The sequence below is a fragment of the Phyllobates terribilis genome, unplaced genomic scaffold (assembly GCF_046119375.1).
Source record: "Phyllobates terribilis strain yellow unplaced genomic scaffold, ASM4611937v1 Scaffold_2__4_contigs__length_985480577, whole genome shotgun sequence".
Classification (NCBI taxonomy): Eukaryota; Metazoa; Chordata; class Amphibia; order Anura; family Dendrobatidae; genus Phyllobates; species Phyllobates terribilis.
Genome location: NW_027362762.1, coordinates 942,186,422 through 942,198,614, shown reverse-complemented (window position 1 = coordinate 942,198,614; position 12,193 = coordinate 942,186,422). Strand labels below are relative to the sequence as shown.

The 12,193-nt window shown below is 53.9% G+C and overlaps 1 protein-coding gene across 3 annotated transcripts in view; it reads left to right on the top strand.

Annotated features, from left to right (window-relative positions):
• The window catches only part of DSCAM (DS cell adhesion molecule), a 673,153-nt gene that overhangs the window by 320,609 nt on the left and 340,351 nt on the right, over positions 1-12,193 (top strand). For all 3 annotated transcript variants that reach the window (XM_073668460.1, XM_073668459.1, XM_073668461.1), the window contains exon 11: positions 2,093-2,266. In XM_073668460.1, the coding sequence (XP_073524561.1) occupies positions 2,093-2,266 (174 nt within the window). The remainder of the gene's footprint in view (positions 1-2,092; positions 2,267-12,193) is intronic.

Genomic DNA, 12,193 nt, shown 5'->3' with positions numbered 1-12,193 from the left:
ATTGGATGGTCGCCTCGGTGGATGGTTCATCTCCTGCAGGCATTGGATGGTCGCTCCGGTGGATGTTTCTTCTCCTGCAGGCATTGGATGGTCGCTCCGGTGGATGGTTCATCTCCTGCATGCATTGGATGGTCGCCCTGGTGGATGGTTCATCTCCTGCAGGCATTGGATGGTCGCTCTGGTGGATGGTTCATCTCCTGCAGGCATTGGATGGTCGCTCCGGTGGATGGTTCATCTCCTGCAGGCATTGGATGGTCGCCCCGGTGGATGGTTCATCTCCTGCAGGCATTGGATGGTCGCTCCGGTGGACTGTTCATCTTCTGCAGGCATTGGCTGGTCGCCCCGGTGGACGGTTCATCTCCTATAGGCATTGGCTGGTTGCCCCGGTGGACGGGTCATCTCCTGCAGGCATTGGATGGTTGCTCCGGTGGATAGTTTAGCTCCTGCAGGCATTGGATGGTCGCTCCGGTGGACGGTTCATCTCCTGCAGGCATTGGATGGTCGCCCCGGTGGATGGTTCATCTCCTGCAGGCATTGGATGGTCGCCCCGGTGGACGGTTCATCTCCTGCAGGCATTGGATGTTCGCCCCGGTGGACGGTTCATCTCCTGCAGGCATTGGATGGTCGCCCCGGTGGATGGTTCATCTCCTGCCGGCATTGGATGGTTGCCCCGGTGGATGGTTCATCTCCTGCAGGCATTGGATGGTCGCCCCGGTGGACGGATCATCTCCTGCAGGCATTGGATGTTCGCCCCGGTGGACGGTTCATCTCCTGCAGGCATTGGATGGTCGCCCCGGTGGACGGTTCATCTCCTGCAGGCATTGGATGGTCGCTCCGGTGGATAGTTCATCTCCTGCAGGCATTGGATGGTCGCCCCGGTGGATGGTTCATCTCCTGCAGGCATTGGATGTTCGCCCCGGTGGACGGTTCATCTCCTGCAGGCATTGGATGGTCGCCCCGGTGGATGGTTCATCTCCTGTAGGCATTGGATGGTCGCCCCGGTGGATGGTTCATCTCCTGCAGGCATTGGATGGTCGCCCCGGTGGATGGTTCATCTCCTACAGGCATTGGATGGTTGCTCCGGTGGATGGTTTATCTCCTGCAGGCATTGGATGGTCGCCCCGGTGGATGGTTCATCTCCTGCAGGCATTGGATGGTCGCCCCGGTGGATGGTTCATCTCCTGCAGGCATTGGATGGTCACTCCGGTGGATGGTTCATCTCCTGCAGGCATTGGATGGTCGCTCCGGAGGATGGTTCATCTCCTGCAGGCATTGGATGGTCGCCCCGGTGGATGGTTCATCTCCTGCAGGCATTGGATGGTCGCCCCGGTGGATGGTTCATCTCCTGCAGGCATTGGATGGTCGCTCTGGTGGATGGTTCATCTCCTGCTGGCATTGGATGGTTGCTCTGGTGGATGGGTCATCTCCTGCAGGCATTGGATGGTCGCTCCGGTGGATGGTTCATCTCCTGCAGGCATTGGATGGTCGCCCCGGTGGATGGTTCATCTCCTGCAGGCATTGGATGGCCCTGCCAAATGATGTGTTATCTAAATATCCATCATGCAGGGAATCGGGACAATTTTGAATGCAGCTCTGAATGTGAATGATGTCAGAGACATCACATTACCACAAGATAAAGAAGAGCAAAGTGTAAAAAGTGACGTAAAGCTGACCTACCTCCTGGTGTAAAGATGTCATGTTATTACCTGGTGTAAATACCGCTGTTCTCCTGAATCCGGTGATGTTTCTCTTTTGTTCTTGCGCCTCTCTGTTCCCGAGGTATGGCTTCTTCTTCCCTGTATAAAAATCTAGGCTTGTTAGTCAAGTGGGCGTAACACACGGTACTCTTGAGGGCCACGCCCAGTTGGATAACAAGATGATAATTATATACAGTGAAGAGGAGACCATATCTCAGGAACACAGAGGAATAGGGACAACAGAAAAGCAATGCTGGATTCAGGAGAACAGCGGCATTTTCACCAGGGAAAAACAATAAGTGTTTATGGCAAGTGACGGGTCCCCGTTAAATGCTTATATAGAATAAAATATGGATTTTTCTTTAGTAATTAGTGCGTCTCTTCTGTCTCCGCAGGTGCTGGAGTTCCTCAGTTTCAGCCCATCGCTCTGAACGGTCGCATTCAGCTCCTCAGCAATGGTTCTTTACTGATTAAGCACATCCTGGAGGAAGATAGCGGATACTACCTCTGCAAGGTCAGCAATGATGTGGGAGCTGACGTCAGCAAGTCCATGTATCTCACGGTTAAAAGTAAGAACTGGAACTATTATTTTTTTTTTTTTGCTAGCAAAAAATTTATGTTATAGTAGCTGGGTCACAGGATGTACATGTAAACTTCATCCATGCTGATGCCCATAGATTTATATGTGTGTGTCTCTGGATTTTCAAGTACTGCCATCTTGTGGTGGTATTGTACTTTTCATCTTTACAGCTGGAACAATCAATAATTTTGCAAAACTTTGAGCTGTATTGGAAATAGTGGGTGTAACTATAGAGAGTGGCAGTCACTAGAAATTACACATGCGTGACAGAAGATTCAAGTTGCAACTCTGCAAATTGCTATTTTTTCGGTTAAAGGGTTTCTCTATTTATTATCTGGTACAGTTATGTCTTACTGTATAGATTCCACAGTTGTTATTGACAGTGGCATCTGTGGGGTTAAATGTCCACGTTATATCTGATTCTGGCCATTGCAGCAGAGTTTAAGTGGTAATAACTGCTACTGGGGTGGATGGTGGACAGCTCCCGTGTCCACACCATGCCCTCCGTGGGGCAGGCTCAGCTCCCGTGTCCACACCATGCGCTCCGTGGGGCAGGCTCAGCTCCCGTGTCCACACTATGCCCTCCGTGGGACAGGCTCTGCTCCCGTGTCCACACCATGCCCTTCGTGGGGCAGGCTCAGCTCCCGTGTCCACACCATGTCCTCCGTGGGACAGGCTCAGCTCCCGTGTCCACACCATGCCCTCCGTGGGGCAGGCTCAGCTCCTGTGTCCACACCATTCCCTCCATGGGGCAGGCTCAGCTCCCGTGTCCACACCATGCCCTCCGTGGGGCAGGCTCAGCTCCCGTGTCCATACCATTCCCTCCGTGGGGCAGGTTCAGCTCCCGTGTCCACACCATTTCTTCTGTGGGGCAGGCCCAGCTCCCGTGTCCACACCATTCCCTCCGTGTGACAGGCTCAGTTCCTGTGTCCACACCATGCCCACCGTGGGGCAGGCTCAGCTCCTGTGTCCACACGATTCCCTCCGTGTGGCAGGCTCAGCTCCCGTGTCCACACCATTCCCTCTGTGGGGCAGGCCCAGCTCCCGTGTCCACACCATTCCCTTTTGTGGCAGGCTCAGCTCCTGTGTCCACACCATGCCCTCCGTGGGGCAGGCTCAGCTCCTGTGTCCACACCATGCCCTCCGTGGGGCAGGCTCAGTTCCGTGTCCACACCATTCCCTCCGTGGGGCAGGCTCAGCTCCTGTGTCCACACCATGCCCTCCGCGGGGCAGGCTCAGCTCCCGTGTCCACACCATGCCCTCCGTGGGGCAGGCTCAGCTCCCGTGTCCACACCATTCCCTCCGTGGGGCAGGCTCAGTTCCCATGTCCACACCATGCCCTCCATGGGGCAGGCTCAATTCCCTTGTCCACACCATGCCCTCCATGGGGCAGGCTCAGATCCCGTGTCCACACTATGCCCTCCATGGGGCAGGCTCAGCTCCCGTGTCCACACCTTTCCCTCTGTGGGGCAGGCCCAGCTCCCGTGTCCACACCATTCCCTCCGTGTGGCAGGCTCAGCTCCTGTGTCCACACCATGCCCTCCATGGGGCAGGCTCAGGTCACCGTGTCCACACCATTCCCTCCGTGGGGCAGGCTCAGTTCCCGTGTCCACACCATTCCCTCCGTGGGGCAGGCTCAGCTCCCGTGTCCACACCATTCCCTCCGTGGGGCAGGCTCAGCTCCCGTGTCCACACCATGCCCTCCATGGGGCAGGCTCAGCTCCTGTGTCCACACCATTCCCTCTGTGGGGCAGGCTCAGTTCCCGTGTCCACACTATGCCCTCCGTGGGGCAGGCTCAGCTCCCGTGTCCACACCTTTCCCTTTGTGGGGCAGGCTCAGCTCCTGTGTCCACACCATGCCCTCCATGGGGCAGGCTCATGTCCCGTGTCCACACCATTCCCTCCGTGGGGCAGGCTCAGTTCCCGTGTCCACACCATTCCCTCCGTGGGGCAGGCTCAGCTCCCGTGTCCACACCATGCCCTCCATGGGGCAGGCTCAGCTCCTGTGTCCACACTATGCCCTCCGTGAGGCAGGCTCAGCTCCTGTGTCCACACCATTCCTTCCGTGTGGCAGGCTCAGTTCCCTTGTCCACACCATGCCCTCCATGGGGCAGGCTCAGATCCCGTGTCCACACTATGCCCTCCGTGGGGCAGGCTCAGCTCCCGTGTCCACACCTTTCCCTCTGTGGGGCAGGCCCAGCTCCCGTGTCCACACCATTCCCTCCGTGTGGCAGGCTCAGCTCCTGTGTCCACACCATGCCCTCCATGGGGCAGGCTCAAGTCACCGTGTCCACACCATTCCCTCCGTGGGGCAGGCTCAGTTCCCGTGTCCACACCATTCCCTCCGTGGGGCAGGCTCAGCTCCCGTGTCCACACCATTCCCTCCGTGGGGCAGGCTCAGCTCCCGTGTCCACACCATGCCCTCCATGGGGCAGGCTCAGCTCCTGTGTCCACACTATGCCCTCCGTGGGGCAGGCTCAGCTCCTGTGTCCACACTATGCCCTCCGTGGGGCAGGCTCAGCTCCCATGTCCACACCATTCCCTCTGTGGGGCAGGCTCAGTTCCCGTGTCCACACTATGCCCTCCGTGGGGCAGGCTCAGCTCCCGTGTCCACACCATTCCCTCCGTGTGACAGGCTCAGTTCCTGTGTCCACACCATGCCCTCCGTGGGGCAGGCTCAGCTCCTGTGTCCACACGATTCCCTCCGTGTGGCAGGCTCAGCTCCCGTGTCCACACCATTCCCTCTGTGGGGCAGGCCCAGCTCCCGTGTCCACACCATTCCCTTTTGTGGCAGGCTCAGCTCCTGTGTCCACACCATGCCCTCCGTGGGGCAGGCTGAGCTCCTGTGTCCACACCATGCCCTCCGTGGGGCAGGCTCAGTTCCGTGTCCACACCATTCCCTCCGTGGGGCAGGCTCAGCTCCTGTGTCCACACCATGCCCTCCGCGGGGCAGGCTCAGCTCCCGTGTCCACACCATGCCCTCCGTGGGGCAGGCTCAGCTCCCGTGTCCACACCATTCCCTCCGTGGGACAGGCTCAGTTCCCATGTCCACACCATGCCCTCCATGGGGCAGGCTCAATTCCCTTGTCCACACCATGCCCTCCATGGGGCAGGCTCAGATCCCGTGTCCACACTATGCCCTCCATGGGGCAGGCTCAGCTCCCGTGTCCACACCTTTCCCTCTGTGGGGCAGGCCCAGCTCCCGTGTCCACACCATTCCCTCCGTTTGGCAGGCTCAGCTCCTGTGTCCACACCATGCCCTCCATGGGGCAGGCTCATGTCCCGTGTCCACACCATTCCCTCCGTGGGGCAGGCTCAGTTCCCGTGTCCACACCATTCCCTCCGTGGGGCAGGCTCAGCTCCCGTGTCCACACCATGCCCTCCATGGGGCAGGCTCAGCTCCTGTGTCCACACTATGCCCTCCGTGGGGCAGGCTCAGCTCCTGTGTCCACACTATGCCCTCCGTGGGGCAGGCTCAGCTCCCGTGTCCACACCATTCCCTCTGTGGGGCAGGCTCAGTTCCCGTGTCCACACTATGCCCTCCGTGGGGCAGGCTCAGCTCCCGTGTCCACACCATTCCCTCTGTGGGGAAGGCCCAGCTCCCGTGTCCACACCATTCCCTCCGTGTGGCAGGCTCAGCTCCTGTGTCCACACCATTCCCTCCGTGGGGCAGGCTCAGCTCCTGTGTCCACACTATGCCCTCCGTGGGGCAGGCTCAGCTCCCGTGTCCACATCTTTCCCTCTGTGGGGCAGGCTCAGCTTCCCTATCCACACCATGCCCTCCATGGGGCAGGCTCAGCTCCCGTGTCCACACTATGCCCTCCGTGGGGCAGGCTCAGCTCCCGTGTCCACACCATTCCCTCTGTGGGGCAGGCTCAGCTCCCTTGTCCACACTATGCCCTCCGTGGGGCAGGCTCAACTCCCGAGTCCACACTATGCCCTCAGTGGGGCAGGCTCGGTTCCCGTGTCCACACTATGCCCTCCTTCAGGCAGGCTCAGCTCCCGAGTCCACACTATGCCCTCAGTGGGGCAGGCTCAACTCCCGAGTCCACACTATGCCCTCAGTGGGGCAGGCTCGGTTCCCGTGTCCACACTATGCCCTCCTTGGGGCAGGCTCAACTCCCTTGTCCACACTATGCCCTCCGTGGGGCAGGCTCAACTCCCGAGTCCACACTATGCCCTCCTTGGGGCAGGCTCAGCTCCAATGTCCACACTATGCCCTCCGTGGGGCAGGCTCAGTTCCCGTGTCCACACCATGCCCTCCGTGGGGCAGGCTCAGCTCCCGTGTCCACACTATGCCGTCTGTGGGGCAGGCTCAGCTCCCGTGTCCACACTACGCCCTCCGTGGGGCAGGCTCAGCTCCCGTGTCCACACCATGCCCTCCGTGGGGCAGGCTCAGCTCCCGTGTCCACACCATGCCCTCCGTGGGGCAGGCTCAGCTCCCGTGTCCACACTATGCCCTCCGTGGGGCAGGCTCAGCTCCCGTGTCCACACCATGCCCTCCGTGGGGCAGGCTCAGCTCCCGTGTCCACACTATGCCCTCCGTGGGGCAGGCTCAGCTCCCGTGTCCACACTATGCCCTCCGTGGGGCAGGCTCAGCTCCCGTGTCCACACCATGCCCTCCTTGGGGCAGGCTCAGCTCCCGTGTCCACACCATTCCCTCCACGTTATGGACAAAGTTCTACATTTATGCAGAACCGAAGAAGAAAAAAAGGATTTTCCGGCACTTCCATCCATAAAATCAATCTATTTATTAGAGATTAATTTAAAGACAGCAGGATCCATCCTGAGGACAAAACCTTACGCGTTTCTGGTGTACACTTGTACGTACCTCCAGGAGCAAAAAATGTATGAAAAAAAACCCTCAGATGTAAATAGTAAGAGGTTTCTAATCACTGAGGGCTAGCCGAGTTTTTGGAATTCTTTAAGACCCGCATTTTGCACCCTAGTGCTGTGCGCCTCTTATGAATGTTGTTGCATCCTTTGGCTGCCGTGCTCCAAGAAAAGTCCTGCAGTCAGGGGCTGGGGTACATTTCTTTCGGAAATTATGAGGAATTTATCTCCGTCTCTCACCCAGTTATACCCACTTTTTAAAAAGTATCGGTGACTGTAGGAATACTGCCAAAAGTCTCAAAACTTTAGTACAACCATAAGTTGGACAAAGGTTTTTGTGAGTCCACAGGTTGAAGAAAATTTTAGCGATTTTTCAAGGACTTTTACACCAAGCGGAAAGAAAGAAACATCTCGATGAATTGGGGGCCAAAGTGTCAATTGTGGTATTTTATTAGCGTAGATTTACATTTCCTCTTCAGTATTTGCACATTCTGTATTAATGTCGAGGGTCTCGCTCGCTCTTGCCCGGAGGCGACAGCTCCCTCTGGTAGCCATTAATTGATCCTGCACTCTGCGAGCTGCAAGGTCACCCCTTCCATCTCCTCTTCCCCGCGAGGAGGCAGAGAGCGGGGCGCAATGCAGGCACAAAGGAGAAATGAAAAATGTTTTGTTTTGCTCATTTTCCCTCTTGCCACACAATATCTATTAGCATTTTCCCAGCATGCACTGCAGCTACAGAGGATGAAACCAGTGTGGTAAGATGCATAAAGGGGAACCCCGACCACACACTTACTCTGCACATACAAAAGAGAGCACTCCTCCAAAGGGAAAAATAAAAAAATATCTGTATTCTGATTGGCTGATATGCCTATGACTCGCCCCCAGGGCCGTGGGGTACTCGGCAGCCGGGCCTTATGGCTGCTTGCGGGGGTTATCACGGTGGCTGGCCCGGTCCGTGACCCAGGACGGTCAGTGAAAAGGGGAAACTTCTATTATATGGGGTTTTTGGGATTTTTCGTGACGCCACCTGTGGTGTCTGGTGAGGATCACCAGCGCTGCAACAGTCCTCTGAGGCAGATGATAGGGCAGCTTGTGATGGGACGGCTCCCCACAGGTGGAGCAGGCCTCAGGGCAGTGTGGGGGATGTACTGGATGGTGGTGCAGGGAGGGAAATGGCACCGGCGAAATAAAGGAGCGGAGGCAGCTCAGTGCAGTCATCCAAGATTTACTCACAGTTCTTAGACAGTCCACAGGTGCACTGTACTGGTGCAGGCCTCCCGCGTCGCGCTGCATTCACCAGGCAGGGGTTCAGTCCTTCCTCAGGCAGCTCGGGTGTACCTGGCAGAACCCCACTTTCTTATGTACCTCTCTAGACCGACTTCACGCTGGGTCTTACTCCCTCCTGCCCTGCGCTTCCCACTGTGAATCCTGTTCGGGTGCTGCGAGGTCCCCCCTGTCCGTCGGAGTTGCACAGACCTGCTTGACCTTACTTGGATTGAAGTGAGGGTTTGGCTTCTGGCTATAGAAGTCAGAAGCCTCCGTTTTTTCCAGCCGAAGCTTGAAGCTGCATGACTGGGCCAGGGGCCGGTCCCCTTCTTGCGTCCTAGATCCTCCTGACACCTGGCAGGTTCGGGGTGTACGGGTGCCGCCTGCACTCGCCGTACCCCCTAGGATCCCTTCTTCAGAACGGAGCTTCCTCCCTGCTCTCCTCCTGGGCCTCTGAGGCTAGGCCCTGCTTGGGGAGCAGAGCACTGACACGGTTCGGCTCCCTGACTGTCTTCACTCTCTCCTCTCATTGACTGGACTGCACTATTCTAAGATGGCTTCTTTTTATATCTTTACTGTATGAGTGCTCCCCTAAACTACTTCCTCCATCCACACCCACTACTGGTTCCCCCTACCTTTGGGTTCCCCCCACTCCAATCAGGGACAGGGCTCAGCAGCTGCGCTCTGCATGTCGCCCCTCCAGTCGACCTGGAGCAGTGTAGTGTTGGATGCAGGTGTTGGGGTTCCGGGCAGCACTCCCTCCTTACCTGAGTGAAGGGAGACACCACACCTCTGAGTGAGGTGCAGTACCTCTGTGGCGACTGAACCCTCAGGGGCGCCACACCTATACTCCTCTTATCACACGAGGGTCTTATACATGAGCTCCATAATATGGGGGTCAGTGTATCTTATACATAGACCACCTTAATCAGATCCCAAAATGAACACAGACCCCAGACCGGACCATTCAATGCAAAAAAAAAGCCCTGTATAACCACAAATCTAAGACCAGACCGCTGAATACAACCCATAAACTAATGCAGACCATAAATAAGGCCCTCTAAATGTAGCACCCCCCTTCCCAGACCAAACTCTCCCTAAATACCAACCCTCTAAATAAATAGACCCTTGATCACACCTCCTATTTAAAGATCCAGGCCCCTCAAATACACCCCCCAGGCTGCTAGACAAATACAGACCCCAGACCAGCCCCCCATAAATAGAGATTTCTGAGCGCTGATCGAATACAGATCTAGGACCAGACCCTTTAAATACAAGAATTTTCAATAAATGCAGACCCCCCCCCAAACCTGACCCATTAGACGCAGATTCAAGACCAAAACCATTAAACTGTTGTAGACCCCACAGAAGACCCGCTAAATACATACCCCATATATCTACACAAGCACTCGAAATGCTGATCTCCATATTACACCCCATAAACAAATGCAGACCCCCTTAACAAAAATGCAGACCCCCTAATCTCTAAACAAATACAGACCAGACCCTTTAAATACAAATATTTTAAATGAAAACAGACCACAAACCGGACCTCTTAAACGCAAACCCCAGATTAAACCCCTTAAACTCATACAGACCCTCTAAATAAGTATAAATCCAAGAGGAAAACCCCTAAGCTGAAATAGACTCAAACAAAATCCCCTAACTAATACAAGCACAAGAACCCTAAACCAATACAGGCCCCACACCAGATCCCATACTAGTTCAGGTCACAGACCAGACCCCTATTCTAATACACATCCCATATCAGATCTTCTAAACTAATATAGAACCAAGACCAAAACTCCCTAAATTAATACAGACCCCCTAAACTAGTGGTGGGAACCTTTTTTATGCCAGGGGCCATTTGAATATATAGACCATCACTCGGGGGCCATACAAAATTATCAACTTGAAATTTATCTTGCTATATTTGGTCAAATATTGAATTAACTCTCCCCTATTGTGACGGCTGGAGCTTCTTCTCTTTGGTGCGGCTGTGATGTTAGTTGGTATGGATGATGATGCTACTTGTAACTGCATTTCCAGATTTGCATAGGTCTGGAGTGCAGGTGACACTCTGTAATGAATTTTGGAAAGAGTTTGCAGTAGAAAGTTCTGAACACAGATGTATATTATACTGCAGGTCTCCTCACAATGGGAAATCCATCACTGCTCATGTAACGTTTCTGGAATTCAAGCAGTGGGAGATCTGCAGTATATACATCACACAAGAGACACAGACTACTGTATATACATCACATAGGAGACACAAACTACTGTTTATACATCACATAGGAGACACTGATGCTGGAGTATATACATCACATAGGAGACACAGACTATTGTATATACATCACATAGGAGACACAGACTACTGTATGTACATCACATAGGAGACACAGACTACTGTATATACATCACATAGGAGACAGACTACTGTATATACATCACATAAGCGACACAGACTACTGTATATACATCACATAGGAAACACAGACTGCTGTATGTACATCACATAGGAGACACAGACTACTGTATATACATCACATAGGAGGCAGACTACTGTATATACATCACATAGGAAACACAGACTGCTGTATGTACATCACATAGGAGACACAAACTACTGTATATACATCACATAGGAGGCAGACTACTGTATATACATCACATAGGAGACAGACTACTGTATATACATCACATAAGCGACACAGAGTACTGTAAAAACATTACATAGGCAACACAGATTACTGTATGTACATCACATAGGAGACACCGACTACTGTATATACATTATATAGGAGACACTGGGGCTGGAGCTTATACATCACATAGGATATGCTGGGGCATGTACATCATAGGACACGCTGGGGCATATACTTCACAGGAGAGGCGGGGGGACATACATCACAGGAGACACTGGGACATTACATCACAGGAGATGCCGGGGCATATACATCACACTGGAGGCATATACAGCACAAGAGATGTTGGAGCATATATATCACAAGACACGCTGGGGGCATATATATCACAGGAGGAGCGGGGCACATACATCACAGGAAATGCTGGGACATGTACAGTACATCACATTAGATGCTGGGGCATATATATCACAAGACATTCTGGGGGCATACACATCACAGGAGGAGTGGGGCATAAACATTACAGAAGGGGCTGGGATATATACAGTACAGAAGGGGCTGGGATATATACATTACAGGAGGGGCTGGGATATATACAGTACAGGAGGGGCTGGGATATATACATTACAGGAGGGACTGGGGTATATACATTACAGGAGGGACTGGGATATATACGTTACAGGAGGGACTGGGATATATACGTTACAGGAGGGACTGGGATATATACGTTACAGGAGGGACTGGGATATATACGTTACAGGAGGGACTGGGATATATACATTACAGGAGGGGCTGGGGTATATACATTACAGGAGGGACTGGGATATATACGTTACAGGAGGGGCTGGGATTTTATACATTACAGGAGGGGCTGGGATATATACGTTACAGGAGGGACTGGGATATATACATTACAGGAGGGACTGGGATATATACATTACAGGAGGGACTGGGATATATACGTTACAGGAGGGACTGGGATATATACATTACAGGAGGGCCTTGTATATATACATTACAGGAGGGACTGGGATATATACGTTACAGGAGGGACTGGGATATATACATTACAGGAGGGCCTTGTATATATACATTACAGGAGGGACTGGGATATATACATTACAGGAGGGGCTGGGATATATACATTACAGGAGGGGCTGGGATATATA